Source organism: Hetaerina americana, unplaced genomic scaffold (assembly GCF_022747635.1).
Source record: "Hetaerina americana unplaced genomic scaffold, ioHetAmer1.1.p SCAF_4, whole genome shotgun sequence".
Taxonomy (NCBI): Eukaryota; Metazoa; Arthropoda; class Insecta; order Odonata; family Calopterygidae; genus Hetaerina; species Hetaerina americana.
This window is the reverse complement of record NW_027286985.1, coordinates 27,783,806-27,803,206: the sequence shown is the minus strand read 5'-3', so window position 1 is coordinate 27,803,206 and position 19,401 is coordinate 27,783,806. Positions and strand designations below refer to the sequence as shown.

At 35.3% G+C, this 19,401-nt stretch overlaps 3 protein-coding genes across 4 annotated transcripts in view; all 3 read right to left on the bottom strand.

The window, feature by feature from the left end:
* The window catches only part of LOC139692126 (dynein beta chain, ciliary-like), a 160,005-nt gene extending 158,539 nt beyond the window's left edge, over positions 1–1,466 (bottom strand). Inside the window, exons 1-2 of the mRNA XM_071590168.1 lie at positions 1,359–1,466; positions 989–1,168 (exon numbers count right to left, since the gene is read on the bottom strand). Of these exons, the coding sequence (XP_071446269.1) occupies positions 989–1,168; positions 1,359–1,466 (288 nt within the window). The remainder of the gene's footprint in view (positions 1–988; positions 1,169–1,358) is intronic.
* A 6,496-nt stretch (positions 1,467–7,962) lies between these two features.
* LOC139692138 (AN1-type zinc finger protein 1-like) lies at positions 7,963–13,345 on the bottom strand. Its single transcript, XM_071590194.1, has 3 exons — positions 13,028–13,345; positions 11,310–11,549; positions 7,963–8,413 (listed from the first exon to the last, which is right to left on the bottom strand). The coding sequence occupies exons 1-3, from the start codon at positions 13,187–13,189 to the stop codon at positions 8,009–8,011; spliced, it is 807 nt and encodes a 268-aa protein (XP_071446295.1). The 5' UTR covers positions 13,190–13,345; the 3' UTR covers positions 7,963–8,008.
* Positions 13,346–15,820: 2,475 nt separating this feature from the next.
* Ptpmeg (protein tyrosine phosphatase Meg) overlaps positions 15,821–19,401 on the bottom strand; it is a 45,403-nt gene continuing 41,822 nt past the window's right edge. For both annotated transcript variants that reach the window (XM_071590829.1, XM_071590830.1), the window contains exon 20: positions 15,821–17,551. In XM_071590829.1, the coding sequence (XP_071446930.1) occupies positions 17,474–17,551 (78 nt within the window). In that variant the 3' untranslated portion in view covers positions 15,821–17,473. The remainder of the gene's footprint in view (positions 17,552–19,401) is intronic.

Here is a 19,401-nt window from a genome sequence, read left to right as displayed (position 1 = left end):
TGAAATAGTAGTAGTAATAGTTTTCAGAGGAGGCGACAGACAGCTAAGGTAATTTGCACCATTGGGGATGTACAGGAAAAGATGACGGGTGGAGTTTGGCTATCTGGTGTTATCATTAGCCTACTCTTAATGAAAGGTGCCAACGGGTCCGCAGCTAAACGTCCCATCCGAAGGACAGCATACTCATTCAAAGTGCCCTTAACAAAGCACCCCAAGAAGGGATCGGGATACCACCGAAAAATATCTGTCGCCTCTGGGATTTGAAACCGGGCCTTCTGAGTGGAAAGCCAGTACGTTACCCACCGTACCATCCTGATCCCCCAATTTGATTTGAAATGGAAAATAATATCTTTTTTCTAAATTTCACTATAATTTGTCAGAAAGCAATCCTCCTTGCATATCTTTTTTAAACAAAGTTTTCTCTTATTTATTGATACATGGAGCACACCAATGTCGACAAATGAAAACACTTCACCACACATGAGTGATACATCTCTACTGTGAGGTAAAATATGCGGGCTGTGAAGAAGTAGAGATACTGGGTAAAATTCACATTCGCTTTAAGGTTGCATCAGCTGTTTAGAGTTAGGTCAATGCTCCCAAAGGGTGTTTCAAGGGTTAATGGAGTATGTATGAATAGTTTTTCTTGTTACTCATTAGTCACACTGGATTGCTAAGGGAAAGTCCATGAACACTTCAGAAAGACTTGGAAAACAATTTTGCAGCCCTTCATCACAGTTTTCAAAGTTCCTGAATAGTTTACTTTTGACTAATATTGCATTTTAAAATGATTTTTCTCTTTGATTTATTTTTTTGCATTCACCAATTGGCTGGCAAATGTAACATTAACATATGGGCAAAGCCAGCCCTTTCTGTATCTTCTTAGGGGATACCACATTGAATTACCTTCCAACTCAAAGCTAAATTTTGAGGATGAGTGTAATATGAATTGGCAGGCGGCACTAAGACTTAAATGATAAATTCTTACCTCATCTACCAAAGTGGACAACTCATCAATTGGATTTGGAGCCATGTCCCCAAATATAATGGCTCCTCTTATATTTTCTTTGGGAATTGGGCCTTCGGATCTCTTTACAAAATATAGTCCTTTGTGCTTGAGAGCAGTAGTTGGAAAGTTATGTGAGGGTATTAGCAAACCACCAACATTCTGAATAATAGTTAAAACCATAACCGAAGATGATTCAAAAAAGCTATTTACAATATTAAATAATTCCTCGTTCCCAATCTGTAAGTACGAGACAAAGATGCTTGCATTGAAAATGAGAAGCAGAAATAACCAGTTATGTGAAGCTACACATTTCATTAACCTTGGACACGAAAAAGAGAGACTGACTCACCATTTTAAACCATTTATCTGACTTCACTCTCATGTTCTTTTGAATATAATCAAACAAAAACTCCAACCGAGGATCGACTTGTTCAGCACCCTCACCTTCTGCTGCCATTGTTACTCTTGTTTTTACGCGATCATAGGTACTTCTAATGACTACTTAATACAAAGTCATCTTCCAAAAGTTCCAGAAGTTGCTGAAATATAGAATTCATAATAGGAACAATTGAAAGCAGTTATGAGAGTATTTCAGACGTAATATTATTTATTTCTTCTAGGAACAAATTTTTTCCTCAAATTTTGTTTAATACTTGCGCCATGCGCGACTACCTTTAAGAAACTAATTTTTTTACCTCTAGTGCATATCTTTACGAGTTCAAAGGATTAAATTAATTATCAGACTAAATAACTCGCCATTATGAGCTACTTCACGCACATCAACAAGATGCTACCTTGGCAACGAATTTTGAAGCGTAAATGCGTCTTCGCCGGCTTTTGGTGTTAATTGATGTCTTCTGCACGTCCACCGTAGCCATGGTAAATACCGCTGCTGAAGATGAACATAGAATCTTACAAACTTGGGCATGCCAGAGATCGTAGCGTGTTTATAAATGCCGAGGGAAGACCTCTAAGTCATCGTCAATTACATAGATTCCTAAGAAATTATATGAATGGAAAATCAAACTCTCATTTAGCAGAAGTCGGTTGGTACTAAACCGGCTCGTTGCTTTGGTTCCGCAGAATTACGTTCTACCAATCGTTTAAGTAACTAGATATGTCGGGGCAAATTAAATTCTCTAACTTCTAAAATTTTTACCTGCAATAGACAACGCAGGCCTTAAGTATGTATTTAAAATGAAAACAACCGCCGAGCAAAGCCATCGTTTATGGCATAATGATAATATAAGATAATTTATTCATTTTGACTATTGGTACGAACATATTAAATGTTTTCATTGCAAATATTACTCAATCTATATTTTTAAAATCTTAATTGTGGTGAAGGTTGTCACAAAAGAATCTATCAACTCTGTGAAGTAGGTTAGCATGTAACTAAGGATAAAGTAGGTATGGTAGTAACCAAATATACCCTTTTCTTGAAATTTGGGATGCAGTCCGATTTCAACTGAATTAGCAGCGAGTTATACAATCGAATGTTCACCTAATGAAATGAGCTGTAAGTTGAGGACGGTTGACAAAAAGTAGTATTCAAATTTGTTTTACCCCCATAATGGTGTAGATATAGATATGAGATCTTAATTGGTAAGATTCAAGGGTAACTTTCATTTGAATTAGACCCTTAAAGATGCTTAACTAAATACAGTCATGATGGCATACCTAATAAAGACAAGCAGGGATCATCTGGTGGTATATTAGCAACTGAACAAATGGTTCTCTTTTGTAGTAGCAAGATTTGTTTTAACATGTGGGGAATGATCCCATCACTTAATGCCATAATTCAAATGACATTGAAAGAAGGTATGATAAAGTGTTAAATGATAAATATTTGGGATGAGAAAGTTGAGCTTTCTTAACATATAAATAGCTTTACTCAGTTTATGGATATTGAAGAAAGTGTGACGTAGATATAATCGGTCTGAACTGGCTGTGTCAGCTCTCAAAATGTCTGTTAATGTAATTTTACGGTGGCTCCTTCAAATTTTCATTAACAAATTAGTAGAATCACTTTTTTTCAAGAAATAGATGCTGCATACTGAGCAGTAGATATTTTAATGACATTCCCATGTGAAAATGACACTAATTATGCTAGGATGTGGTATGAACAGGAATGACACAGATATTGGCATTTTGCAATTTTGAAATGACTATGGCGACATTATGCTATTTTGAATTGTGGGTATTTGTTACTACCAGCAAAGTTCTTCTCCACCTGCATCCATATATCTCTGTCGTTGCTCATGTTTCCAGTAGATGATCCTATAAATTCTAACATCATCTGCACTGTAAGGGGTAGTAAGTCACTATGCATTCCATGAGAACTGCTGGCATCCAGAGTGTGTCCGTGAAGGTCAGGAAGAGACTAACCAGTGTTTATGTACATTGGCATTGTCTCCCCAACTACAGCGGTGTTGTGTTTGCTTTCCAATCCCAAAGAAAGAAAGGCTCAAATGACAAAACTACCAAGAGACAAGATTGTGGGATATAATAATTTCATTCCTCGTTTAAGAGTTTTCTCATTCCCAAGGTTTTCCGAGCTATTGGTGAATGAGAGATTAGGCCCTCTTCTTCAAAATATTCGTGTACTATGCTCAGCAGACAGCCATTCCTTGGCTTTCTATTTAGCCAAAAGTTGATTATTTGCTTTTAAAACTAATAACTTAACTCCCAGCTTACTTTCATTACTACTTCCCAGCATTCCAATGCCTTTGTTGTCATTTCCAAGGCATATATTCATGTTAACATGATGCGTGTCTTCTTGGCATATTCTGAAATGTGTGCCAAACCTCACTGCATGGGAAATGGGGACCAAGATTAAATGGGGGAATATTTTCTACTACTTCAAATTTTGTGTAATTTTGAATATTCAGAATAGCTTTAAGAATACATTTTAATAGAAAAATCAAACGTAAATTATGCACCCACAGAGATGTTGGTTAATGCCACAAGGACAAAGAATGGTGAAGTTGCTGAAACAGATTGATCTTACTCCCCATACAGAACTGCTTACTGGGTCTAGAGAGGCACAATACAGGAAAGCTTTTGAAAGCTATGTCTTTCATACTAGAGAGACACTTCCAAAGTTTTACATGACACAGAGGTTGGATCACTTTCGTTAAACCTCATCTGGTGGCTCCCTAATGAGTTTATCCTAAATACTGAACAAAGATTGAAATTTTGGGGACAGCTAATACACCCTGGATTGTTTAAAAAATTAAATCTTAAACTAAAACCCCTAAATCTCAATATCATTCAAGTTTTTGCATCATACTATATACCTGTTTCCATTCATATCATCACTCATTTTATTGGGTAACTTTAACTTATTCATCTAAGTTGATATCACCCAGTGAAATGTCATTCAACTCAAATCTGTAACTGTTGCCTTCTATGAAGAAAAATGTGAGCAGGATATTTCAGTTTCCTCATAGGTGTCTACGAAACCTGATAATTTCAGCCCAGTCAGTTTGAGAGCTTGCCTGGACATTTTTATCCTCATCAATATGTCTGTATAAATAAGTTATCCTTGCGGTATCTGGAAATTTAACTGATATATTTTTTATGCATAAACATTTCAAGGTTAAATACCTCACATAGGAATCAGTAATGCACATATAAAATATTTACTGCATACTGATGATGTGGATACACTTAAAAAGATGTGAAATCTTTAAAAATCTCAGCTTCAGGATGGCAAAAAATCGGAGCACCCTTGCTAAAAGTGGCCAGCTCTATTAGCATTTGAAAACAAGAAAGAATAAGATGCACAGGGACTTCTATATGCAGTGGAAGATACACCAGTGCATTCATCTGAGCAAAAGCATCAATTCCATTCCAATACACTACATTACAAAGGCACAATGCTTTGATCAGCAGCAACTGATGGCATTGTTTTTATAAGTTAGTAAGAGCATTTTCAAAGACAATGTTTACAACTGCCAGAAATCCAAAACTAAAATGCTTTGCATGGAGCATTATTCGTTCAGAAACTCATTTTTACTAACCTGACAGCATAAGTCACTAACCACAGGGTGAGTCAGGATGGACTCCCTAGTTTTAAAAAATTACTGAAGAGGGCACAGGTGAATAAGTGGAGTATGAGTAGTGGTGTTAGCTGGGGGAAACAACGCCATTTTCAGTAGTTACCATGCAGTAGTCTGGTGAGCATTGACGCTTTGTCATAGAAACGTTCTTTCAGAAAAATAATGGTGGTGGTGGCCGAGGTTCCTGTGGTCTAGCAATGAAGTGCATTTTCACCTCTCTGGCTCAGTAAATAAGTAAAATTTTCATTACTGGGCAACTGACTTCTCTCACAAACTTCAACCAAGACCTCTTCATAGCCCTTAAGTGACATTTTGAAATGCTGTGTTCTCTATAGGCATTATTGGCCTTACTTTTTTGAATCTTGAGGTTCAACTGTTACTTCGAACTCTGTGTACTATTGTGAGATGCTGGAGAACTCTTTACTCCCCAAAATGGAAGAGTATGGTGAGGAATATGGCACAGAAGCCTTTTAGTTTCAACAGGATAGTGCCATGGCTCATACCACCCGTCATTCATGCCAAGTCCAGCAAGAACAATTTCCCGGCCGCCTGGTCTCCTTAGAAGGGGATGCTCAATGGCCCCCTCACTCCTGGGATTTGAGCCCATGCGATTTTTTTCTTTGGGGATATCTTGAAGCTTAGGCTTACAAATTTCAACCAAGGATCTTGTAAGCTTAAAAAGGCAATTACAGATGTCAGCCCTGGCTAAGATATGCTGAGAATAATTTTCGAAAACTTATTTGAACGACTCAACATGTGCATCACTCACCAAGGTCATCACCTGGATGAAACATTTTCAAAGCCTGATGATAAAAAAAATGACATTGAATGTAATTTTTGGAAATAAAAACCATTTTTAATTACCTTGATTGGTTTTTTGCAATATACCCGCCAAATCAGGGAGTCCATTCTGACTCACCCTGTATACAAACTATCAACATCTTTCCCAGACTCTGTACCCAGAAGAAAATGGATAGAGAGATGATGCATAACATTCTGTATGGTACAGAAAATTTCGCGAAATGACTCATAGCTCTGTCTTTGTGTTTGGTTGGTACTTCTTGAAACCATTGATTCAATTAGCCATTCTTGCAGTTGTAGATTATGCATAGCGCCCTATTTGGATACGGGTATCCTTGACTAAATATTTAAGAGATGTCAAAAAAGGCCTGGCTGTCCAACAAAAAGGGCAACTACAGAGCTATTGGCTGCTCTATGAACTAAAAAGCATTAATAATACCCAAGAAAAAAATGGCAGACTCCAAAAAAAAGGTCATCTGCTGAAGGGCACAAAACCATCTGTCACATGATGCAATATCATTATTATGATTATTAATAATCTCTGCCATTAGTTCCAAAATTCTACCAATTTTCTAAACATCTTTTCAAATCAAAATAATGCACACAAATCTGTATCATGCTACGCACAACCCAGTGTCATAAATACATACAGTTAATTATAATGGTACAGCTGTGTACCATGCTACAGAACTGAGTGTGAAATTTAGATCTTTCGGCAACATTTCGACACAAAAATAGAAACAGAAAATTTTGGTAAATTTACTTCCAGATTACACTACAAGAGATTACTGTTTTTCCAAATCATAATACAGGGTTCGTCCGGAAAATAAGTGTACTGAGCTCAGAGAAAAAAATTTATTACACTTTTACATATCTTAAGCTAATATTCCTCAAAATAGGACCCTTGTGAGTCGATACACTTGTTCCAGCGGCGTTCCCATTCCTGGAACGCTCCCGCGAAGGCATCATCGGGAACCTCTCGAAGACTTGTCGTCGACCTCTTCTCTGCCCTCCACGAACATCTTGTGCCACTGAAAGATCATGTTTCTGGACATGGCTGACTCCCCGTAAGCCTGGTTAATCATACTGACAGTTTCGGTAGACGATTTCCCAAGCTTTACCGCAAATTTGATGGAATAACGCTGCTTCGGCATCGCGTTCCGTGACGTGAGTCGAGCGTGGAGGTTCGCGTTAACAGAGCTCCTCACTACACCACAGCTCAGAGCCAACTGCCTTTTTCAGCATCGCTTGCCAACATACCCCCCTCCAATCGCAGCCCATCAGAGCGGTACTGGGCGCGCCTGGAGCGGCACGCCCAGCCCAGGAGTCAGTACACTTATTTTCCGGACGAACCCTGTATAGAAACATTGTATGATTATATAGAATTCTTTGTATCATTAGTGCCAAAATGAACTAGGATTTTGTGTAATTTTTGTTCTGAATATTTTCTCTTAAGTATCTTTACTAATAATAGATAGTAAATAAGGGCATTACAATTGTCAATAAGTCAAATAGCACGTAATTAATGCCCATTAGCTTATTTTCAATAATTATTCGGCAATGTATCTTTAGGTTGTACCAGGAATAATGGAAACACCTAAAAAAAAGTAACTAAGATTCAAAAAAGTTAAAATCCATCACTTCTTTCAGAAGTTGACTCTGGTAATAAAGGGAATAAATATTGGAGCAAAATTTGCAAAGGAAAATTAGCACTCACCTAATGTCAAGGAGGATCTCAGAATAGGAACTATTTGGCCTAAGATTTTAATTTAAATATGAACAATGTCACGAGATTTTTAGCAATAACCCTTGATTATGAAACAGCAGAAAACAAAATCTGGGAGAAAGAAATATAACATTAGATGATAATGGTTTAAACATATAAGAAACACACAATGAATGATACTCATCATTTAGTAATGTTAGATGAGTATGTACCTGAACACCACTCGACAATATTCTCTATCCCAATCTTGCATCACCCTGGAGCTGAGGTCAGAACAAAAGGAACTGGGTGAAGATGAGGAATTAAAATTTGAAACAGGATTAACAATGATTTATCCAGGTAATTGATTGAGAAAATTTAAATATGGATAAAATATTTTATTCAATTCTAGAAAACAATAACAAAAATCTAATTGCACAAGTCCAACAACAATGTCTCACCATCCACCAAATTCCCACTTTCAATCAGAGACCCTACAGTCTGTGACATATCACTGCAAACAAGATTTTTGTTGGAATAGACATAAAGTCCGAGTTTCTGGCCACTTTTGAGTTGAGGTTTCAATATCTTTTCTATTGCATCAGTAGCCCTGCCTATGCTCCAAGTTTTTGAGACATAAACTGAGACAGATGATGATGCAGCGGCTTCCAAAGATGGAGGAAACACATCAAAGTGAGCTCGAGAGGATAATGGCACTGAAGTACTTGGATCACCAATGGCACGTGATTTAAGCCTCATCAGTCTCAGTCGGCATGCCATTTCCTTATCCTTCGTTCTCTTGCTAGTGAGAGCTGTTTGCAACCTCCCATCAATCTAAGAAAAGAAAAAGTTCAACCAATTTTACAATGCACTTGTTAACTGACACACTCAAACACAGTTCAATTACATACTAAAAACAATTCTACTTGAGCTATACTATTGGATGCAGGGTCGCCTCCAAATGGACAATTAGGAAATATTCCATGACAAACAGATTTATAATATGAGGCATGTTCATAAAGTAAGGGCCGTTTGGTCACAGGAAAAAATATACTCATATGAAACACACTTTCTTGGCACTTTTAGTTAGTTACAAACCTACTTCACTTCTCTACATAATCACCGTTCACTTCTAAGCATTTTCGGTACCGCTGCACCAGCTTCTTTAACCCCTCTGCATATCCCCTCCCCATGCCGCCTGAGAGTTGAACCAATTGGCAATGCCGTTCTTGAGTTCCTCTTTGGTTTCGAAACGTTGTCCACCGAGCCACTATTTCAAGTGCAACAAGAGGAAGTAGTCACTAGGTGCAAGGTCAGGACTGTACGGTGGGTGGTCAAAGAGTTCCCAACGAAAATCTTGCATTTTCTTATTGGTTTTGGCAGCAAAGTGAAGAGACGCATTATCGTGGAGGAGAATTATGCCAGATGACAGTTCCCGCATCGTTTGTTTTGGATCGCATGTCTCAGTTTGTTGAGCATTTCGCAGTACACATCAGCTGTAATTGTTTTCCATGTTCCATATGTTCCATAAAATCCACTAAAAGAACAACGTTTATGTCCCAAAATACGGCAGCCATCAATTTTCGACTTGTGTATGGAGTTTGCTTAAACTTTTCTGGTTTTGGTGAATATGAGTGCTGCCACAGCATTAATTTCTGTTCTGTTTCTGGATTGATGTAGGATATCCACGTCTCGTCCCCGGTACGATGTGAGAAAACAAGTCATCTTCATCTTGTTGGTAACGGCCCAAAAACTTTCGTCCACTCGACATTCTTTGCTCTTTGTGGTGGTCAGTGAGCATTTTCAGTACCCACCTTGCACACAATTTGTGGTTTCCGAGGTTTTCCATGACAATATTGTACACAGTAGTGCGTCCAAGTTGAGGAAATTGTTCAGCCAAGCCATTAATCATCAATCGACGATCACATCGCAGTTTTTGTTCCACTTGCAAAACAATTTCATTGGTCAGAATACTGGGCCTGCCACTTCTCTCTTTGTCATGGATATTTGTTCGTCCATTTTTAAAATCATGGCACCATTGTCTAACCTTTTCTTCACTCATAGCTGTAGGTCCAACTAGGTATAACTCCCAAAGAATTTCAGCAGTTGACAATCCTTGGGCATACAAGAATCGATGATAGAATGTACTTCACAGCTGGCGGGATGAATGATTGTCGTGGACATTGTTGTTTGCATGTACGGACAAGCAAACGACTCGTGAAACAAAATAAATGCTGCTATAGCTTCTCAATGAATCAGTAGATGGCACTGCAAGAGTAAAACTGTGTTCTGAAGTGCCAATATTTAAATATAAGCAAACGGCCCTAACTTTATGATTTTGCCTTGTACAAGCCTATCTATTAGTGAAATGTGTGAATGGGGTATGGAATAGGTGAATTTTCTTTGCCAAAAATCTTGCCCTGACTTTAAGGTAAAATAAAATCAAGTTTAATCAGGCAGAGATTAATTTAAACAAGTTCAAAATAGTTACTGTTCTGTAAAGGTATAAGTTAATTACGATATTTAAATTTTTTAAATGGATTCATTACATTCATTCGATAGGCGAAATGATTTTAGTTCTGTTAGAGTAAGTTCCATTAATAGTCTAATCAACAAACATTCAAATTTTAAATCTCATTTAGGTTAAGGGTGGTCTTCGTATATGAACAAAAGAAGGGAAGACCCGCGTGGATAATAACATACAGATATGTATGTGATAGGAATAACTTCAGGTGATTTGGCAAGAAAATATAGCAATATCTATCGAGGAATTTTTCATAGATTTTGGAATATTTCACCCCAATATTCACCAGACCTGCCTTAGCAAGGCATTTTTATCTTCTCCAGTCATATAATGTCATGTCATCAAGATTCTTACAACTTATCAGTTCAAGAACTTATTACTTTAATACTTCATCATGTTTTCAAAAATAGCAAGATATATGGGATATGTGCATGTTAAAAGAGCAGGGATACCTTGAAGGAGATAATTAACATTATTAAATGTAAACATTTTTTCTAAGAATATTCTGAAGATGAAAGGTAATTGTACATACTTCTAGCAAAGAGGCTGAAAATTAAAAGGAGGCAAGAAAGATCATTCTGAGATAATGTGGTAGGATGCTCCATATATACATTTTAAGACTGCTTTCTACCCTGTTTAAGTTATAAATAAAAACAAAAATATTTTACAGGTTAACATAAATGCATTAACTAGATAGTTATTGAAACAATTCTCCTCGCAAATGTTTAATATGAAGCTTACTTTACAATCTTGCACTAGATGAATAAAACTTCACATGAGGCTATTTCAGCAATAGTCAAATTAGTAGGAGTAAACTATCATCTAGAGGTATTTCTAGTAGTCTTTCTTGCACGTTTTTAACAATCACTTGAAATTTCAACCCAGGTGAGAATTTTAGTCAAATCAATACTGTATGAAAGAAGGATGCATCTGAATTACATATTCATTCTAATAGTTCAAGCAAATAGGTAATAATTGGATCTGAAATAAAAATAAGAGTATTTTCTCTACTATCATTAAAAACCAAACAACTTTGCTTTTACCATGGGTATTAATGCTTTTTCTTACCATGGACACCTATAGAATATAGAACAAGTCTTACCCAAACAAAGTAATCTCAAAAATAATGCTTCAAGAAGAAATATTTTTTTACATTACCATATTCAATATTATAAGATTTAGCAACTACAATGGCAGCAGACATACCTCTTTTTCAACTGCACTAAATGCATCTTTGAATTGTTTCTTATTTTGTTCATCAGATTTGTGTTCCTTTACTACATCTTGACGGGACACAGAAGAGCAGAGATGAGACTCAGGTGGCTCATGTCTATGTTGTAGGCAAAGGTGAGCACCACAGGAAGGGCATGGTAGATGAACTGGATCATTACTGCTTTTACAACCAACTACGCTGCACTTCCACCATTTTCCTTCAGATAGTTTGGCCTACCAAGAATCACAGAAATGTTGTAGATGAGCTGTAAAACAATTATTAAACTTAGGTTTTAGTATTTGGCTTTAAGTGCCTACTTTGAGTCATTATTGGCTTATATCCAAAATATTTCACTAAATTATCATAGAATTAAATAACCAATTGAGCATATGCTCCCCCACTGCAATATATCTTTTTCTCTTTCACTGCAGCGAAGAGATGATAATAAATTAATTCAAATAAAATAACATGCCCTAATTTTTCTCCCGAAAATCCCAACTTCCCTCTATAATACTTAAGTGGTGCAAACCCCATTCCTTTCACTATGACCTTCTATTCACCATCCACTATCTCATAAAACATATTTTTATGAGGGTACTACCTCCCACAAAAGCTCAGTGAAATGTGCCTTATAATTTAAGAGATCGCTAGGAAAATGTTAATCGGCAGAGATATTAACTAAGTATATGGAGTACGAATAATTCAATAGAAATTTTATAATGAAGAGATACGATGGGTAAAATTATGAGACACGTACTGATTTGGGGAATGTAATCCTTCCTCACACTTCAACCATAGGGCTCACCTGATTTACATGGGTTTCAAAAATACTTCGCTTTGAGGTATAATTTAATCGATATCTTCCAAAACATAACAGAGAATATAAAGCTTAGTTGTGTCTACAACAAGGTGGACTCGAATGCATGAAATGTCTTGATTTCGTTCTCCATTATTTCCTGCACTTGGTAATTTAAAATTGTTGCATTAAAATTCCTAATGCCTCATTATGTTCCACCCATTCAATCAAAATTATAATTTCACCCATGAGAGTAAGTTTTTTGGCAGGAATTAGAAGATTATTTTCCCAAATTGGTTTACACCCAGGCCAACATTATTAACTTGATTCTCTACCAAGTTCATCATAGTCAATCATCAAAACAGTAGTTTCCAGGGCATCTTTTAGTCACTTGTCTTCTGATGTAGTGATAAATTACAGTCCTAAAGGTGCAGAGTCAGGAACTCAATATTAATAATTGAATATCATTTTAATACCGGCTAAATAAATGTCACTTATATAAGTGTGTCACATGTGGAAACGGTGAAAGTTAATTTCTTATTAAGACAATCGCGAGGGAGCAACCCTCATTATTAAGGTCAGTATATTTCGATTTAATAGTGGGAAACTGATGCCCATCAGCTATGAAATATATGCCCCACTTTGTTCGTGGCGAAAAGGGAATTCATTTTCCATAGAACTTAAGTCATAAAATTTTCAGCTATTTGGTATTGAAAGTAGAACAAATAAAATCGCATCTTGGTTGTCATTTACTGCATTTTCCGGTCAACTAAGGTTTCATCCGTGACAATCATTCTTAAGTCGTTATTACGATGGATGCTCGCCATTAATCGCTAATACGCGGAAATCAAATTCCTCATGGAAATTACATATGACTCGGCATTTATTACCATTAGGGAAAATCAATATACTTACATCAACTTGTCTGCTGGGGCTTTTGGTACAGCTATGGCCACCAACAGAATGATGATCTTTACAAAACACCTGATTGCAGTGTGAGCACCATAGAGGTAAAAAGTCCAGCTGATTACAACCATTTTTGGAGCAATTCTTTCCAAGCTCAGGTAATTCCGCCATCGTTGTGATTCCCAATACGTATGTACTTTACTATTCCAATTCAAAATGTATGCCAATACGTTTAAGAATATCTAGAAATTTAAAAATATTCGCCACATTACTGCAAAATTGAAACTTTTTCCAAAATTAATGGTATTCCCAATGCTACATACACTACCGTGGTGTTTTCAAATTGAACAAAATTACCAGAGTCCTCTATATTATCATAACGACACCTACCCATATCTGTAGTTTGTTGGTAGCTCTGTAGATGACTGTAGAAGCGACCAGGCTTACTATCTATTCTCAAAACTGACAATGACATTTTCTCAAAGTAAATTATTTCCAAAAAACATTATCAGAGCATTGCGCGAAAAATGCTTTAACCATTACTTTCAGTTGACACCGAAAAGGCAATGGTAGCCTAAACGTTCTATAATGATCACAAACGTTGAAAAAAATATGCCCAACTCATGCAGGTCCAAACCCCTCCCCTTCAGCGAAATTATGCTACCAAAGCGTATTATTATCATTTGTCATCGGAAGCGGATACCTCCCTGGAATAAGATAGCTTCTCCACCGGAAAGTGTACTCGGTGTACATAGTAATGACAATTTTAAGGCAATAAGAAATGTTCCTCAATGGAACTAGGCCAAGAAATCCGATTACAGAATTAAAACCATTTATTTTTTAAACCAAGCACTTACAATATGGCATAGGAATTGGCGTAAGAGTTATGGTTTTAAACATGGCATTTCCTCATCAAGACTTGCAATACGGGCGAAGACCTGTGCAATAAAATGGTTAGGTATTTAATTCCTTCACTACTAATAACAAGCAAGAATGCTGAATTGCACAATAGATTTGGATAGTTAAAAATACCACCGATAGTGTCGACAACAATCATAATATATTCCATGTATGTTTGAATGAAAATACTTCAAGTTTGAATTCAGGTTTTTTTTTACCTATAAGATATGGCTTGACCTGGAGCTTTTCAAAAAATGTTGCAGACTACATAGTTATTCATGTATAATACCTGGTGGTAAAGACAGTAAATAAATACATATATATTCGAAGGAGTTTCATGAAAAAATGTACAACAGTCACTCTGACATGTCAAATTCAGGAGGTGGGTATAATGAAGAAATAAAAAGGCAAAGAAAGATTGGAACCTCCTTTCTCTTCAAACTAAGTACACACCCATTTCCTCCTTATTCTCTCATCTTCCCTCCCGAATACCAGCTCCTTAGGGGTCTGTACCTATTTCCATTACACAGAAATATTCCATGTTGGCTGGGAATTGATGTCCCAAAACGAAAGCCTGCTTTCATTATACGAAATTTAACCTCTTTCACAGAATTCAATTCACCAGTGTAAACACTAATTCCCTCAAGGGGAAATGATTCCCTGAAAGTAAATGGACATAAAACCAACATTGGGGCTTTTTTCAAAATAAAAATGTACCATAAGGAAACCAGTTAAGATTGTCACAGGTATAGGAAATTGGGCAGGGTATATATGATGCAATTTGGTCCCCAAAAGACGTTTGAGGCATGTATGGAACACTTCACATTAATTGCAAATATTCCAGACAAATTCAATACCATTAGTTTAAATAAAAATTATGCAGAAACAAAGAAAAAAGGTGCAGTAATAGCATACATAAGAATAGTTATTTATTGACAAAAGAGACATGCATTCATCTACAGTATAGAATTGATGTTTGCATAGAAACTGAAAGTTTAGACATGAACAATATTTTGTTTTACTTTCCCTTAGTTTTCGAGACAATGACTTCATGAAATTCACATCAGCACAACATGGGTACTTATCAAACAGCTGAGTTATGTGCAGTTATCCGTAAGTTATTACAACCAATTGTGCTGTGCCTATGAACATCAGCATTGGTTATGAAGTTGAACATAGCTTTGCTTTCCTGCACAGGAAAACTGTTTCAAATGGGGTTCATCAAGGTGGGAAATAATAAAAATTTTTTTTTCATAATCACATTTTTTATTTAATTTGATACTTGAAAATGGTAAAATTCATTGGAAGATTTCATTAAATTTCATATTATTCTTCCAAAGTTTAAATTTAATAATGTTTTAAAATGAAATAAATCAGACTACCGGCTTCAAGATCCATGTTTCTATGACCACACTTATGCAATGATGGGTTTACTGCACAGTATAAGAATAAATTAATTTTAGTTTCGATATTTAAAGCATAACATCCTTCTCACAATCCACTTTGTGGTTGTAATTTGGTCCCAAACAGAAAATGGGCCATGGCTAATTAGCCGTATCAGCAACTAGACAGAAAAATCAGGTACAAATGAAATCGTTAAATAGTGTTAACTACAGACAACCTACAAACAAAACTGATGATTCCCTGGACTGTGAATCAAATGGTAGAAATAAAAGGAATAATTACAGAAAATTATTGTAGTAAAACTAAGTTTTTTCAAAATGGAAGGAACCAAAAGAACTTGACTTGAAAAAATTTGTCAAGGTTCTATAAATAAAATATTTACTCACCATAATAAAAATCCATAATATGCATTCAAACTTCTGAGGGCAACAATGGCGCTGAGATTGCAACCATTATTTTAATTGGGAATCTCATTGAGGGCTAACAATACAACACACAGAATTGAAAACTCTTTTATTTTTGACAAATTTCACGCAATTCAATGCTTGTCATCTCCAACTAAACACACATTCAATAACATTTTACAAGTTTAGGAGAGTACCTTGAAAATGACCAACTACATTTTCTCTATCAAGTAATCACAAATTTAGATGCATTATTGACACATAATGCACCTTTTTCTATAAAAATGTATACAAATCAATACTATAAAATGGACATGAATCTCAGGTAGATTCATCAGGCCCTACCACACAGAAATTTTAATTTCTCTTCATATCTTGGGACGACTACCTTATGAACATTTCATAAGATAAAAGGATGTATAAATAAGGTGGTATATTTTACAAAAGTATACATGAAAATCTAGATCAAAATGTTTTATTTTAGAAAATGGCAGTACTTGAACTATCGATTCCACCTGAATGTCATTTGCCATTTCATTGTACACATGCACTTGGAGTATGACATACACCTATTTTCATGTTTTAGTTACATACAAATCCACAAAATTCCTAAATAAAGAAAAATAAATTACTTAAAAGTGAAAACATGAGAAATCAATTAAAACTTTGATAATAATAATATTTACATTTGTAATTTATAACAGGAGATACAAAATATTTCTTTTAAAAACAACCATAACTAAAGAAAAGTCACAGTATTTACAATCATAATTAATATATAAACAATTCCAATAATTTTAAATCAATGGAAAAGAAAATGATCTCTTTGATTCTATTAGAGCCAAGACATCATTATATATATTGAAAAAATATTTTTACATTCCACATAAAACTTATGATGGCAGTGGAATGGTTTTAGGATTTAGTCTCATGCTGCACTGAAATTTTCTCATAGTATCCATCTTAGACTATTTCATTCACTCTGTACATTTCTCTCAATATGTGATGTAGTTTTAATTTTAAAAGATTCAATATAGTACATAATATATAAAAGCATTCAATGCAACACTACACTGGTACACAATTATCATGTATAAATAATATATATTTTATAATATAGTTTTTACAGCCCAGCAAAAGGATGGAAATTTAGATGGCAGTGAAGCATCCAATTATGCTTTCTTTAAATTTAGCCCTGCTATTAAATAAGTGAACACATCAACGTTCACAGAGCACTTTCTCTGAAAGGCTAGGAACACAAGTCGAAAAAAAAAGATGGCCATTTCATGAACTGCACCATCAGAGAAAAGTGACTGTATGGGTTTATTTGTTAACAAGGCACTGATGCTGGGATATGTTGGCTATGGAGCTTGTTTTCTTAAATTTTGCAATACTTCTAAATAGAATTGGACATATCACATAGTTGGCAGTCTCATTCCACCTTCAGCATATGGATATATGTAAAAAAAAACGATAATAACAATTACAAATTACCTTTATAAGGCCTCCAAATATGGCAGCGTCTGTGATGCAATTATTCATTAAATCACTCTCAAACGGATGGAAAAGAGACGGATTAGTTATCCTGAGAAAATTCATATTTTTTATGTTTATCTTCAGGCACAGAAATGAATTTTAGTGAGTTATCAGTCAATTCAAGTCATTTTCTAACAAATCACTCAAAAGTTTTCAATCCAATCAATCAGCCTTGTCGCATTCTTCCTTCACGTACCACCAGATAACAACATCAAAACCCTGTAAGTGGCTTGGTCATTCCTTCATTGTATGCCTTCAAAACACTCTCACAGACAAATCTATACTGACTCTGTAAAATAAATGGTTAACATGAATTAGTATCAATGCGGTGAAATTATGATTACAGAATTAAAATATAAATTTAGGAGATAATCACTGATAACTATCACTGTAACTTAACCTACCGTACTTTCCCATCGATAACGCGGGTGTTATCTTTAAAAAATGTTCAGATGATTGAAAAAAATGACAATGTGCATTAAGTAATGAAAATTGAAAAAATCTAAACATTTATATACTTAAGTACACAATTATTTAAAGAAGAGTATCACAAAAAATAATTAGTCTGGAAGCGTGCCTGTCTAATTGCATTCCATTTTATACAGATCTGCTACTGTTACAGTTATTTCATCTCAAAAATCCATGAGTAAAAGAAGAAACATATAATTTATCTACTTCGTTTATTTTTATATGTAGTACTTCTTTATTCTAATACATTTCACTTCACGTATAGGTAGAGTACGTCATATTACATACAAGTAGGTATAAATAAATGATAGAATAGGTAGATCACTGAAATTTAAGGAATTCATCACCTGAATCACAATTAAATGAATTAAGTGCACTTATTATCTCTTCAGGCATATCACCGTGTTTACTCTCTGAAGTTAACTCTTCCTTATCTTCTAGCACAGGCCTTGAAATGTTGCCTAAAGCTCTTTCAAATCCATTTTTTACACACATCACTCTGACACCCTGCCAACTTTCCAGGATCCATCGGCCTATTTCTTCATAAGACACTCTTTTAATCCTTACTGATTATGTGTAGTCTTTCATACTAGACATCATCCACTTTTCCCAACTAGAACATAACTTTGATTTAAAAGATTAACTAATGGATAAATCATGGCAGCCCTGCGATTTCCTTTTTCCTTTGCGAAATTGATGACTTCTAGCTTAAACATTGCTGTATATGATTTGCTTCTCCATGGGTAATTTTCTTGAGAAAATTCTAAATTACAAAAGCTTAACTCAATTCAGGTTTAAAACAATCACCATGTAGGCGGCACTTTCATAGAACTTGGATGGTGTATAGAACAGCTGAAAGCCGATACTAACAAAGCAAAGTAAAGCAAACAAAACAAGAAAATTCTATTTACTTCTTTCTCTTATTTTTTTATTTGGTTTGCTGAAAGTTAATTTATACGGCAAATAAAACGGTACACTAAACTATATCTTCTTTCAACTTACGAATCATAGTGAACAAGCAATAAGGTGGCATATGGTGTTGGCTTGTAAATATTGTTTATTTTTTTATCCTTCTGTTGTTTGGAATTCATTTCAATCACCTGGCCCTAATCTTCTGTATACTTACGGTAGATATAGCCACAGGCAATTATGATTCCATGTATTTATTGGTTGTTACCATCTGTTAGTATATGGATATAGACGTATTTTTACACACAATACATGTATATACACACAGATGTATGGCATCTACACACATTCAAGATAACTATGAAGCCTTCCACACGAGGTATCTATACAAATTCATGATAACTATAAAGTTTTGGGTGCGCGAGATACATAAGGTGTGTGTTTTCGATGGGATAATATGGTAATGTTGAGGAATAAGGCAAACTTTGTGAATTCACAAAAATTTTTGCAAATTCACCAAGTTTATTTCATTTCCCGATATGACCATTCACAACGTTGAGCCTGAAACCATTGAAATAAACTAATATTGTCTAATTTTATGGCTAGAAGACTCAATTATTAAGTTGCAGAAACCTACCTTATTTCCCGGCCCTTTTTTCCATCAAAATGTGCTTTAAAATCAGCCTGAGTATTTTGGTCAAGGGTGCATGGGTATGGTTTTGACCTATTAGAGCAAGCTAATTCTCTAGAAAAATAAATACT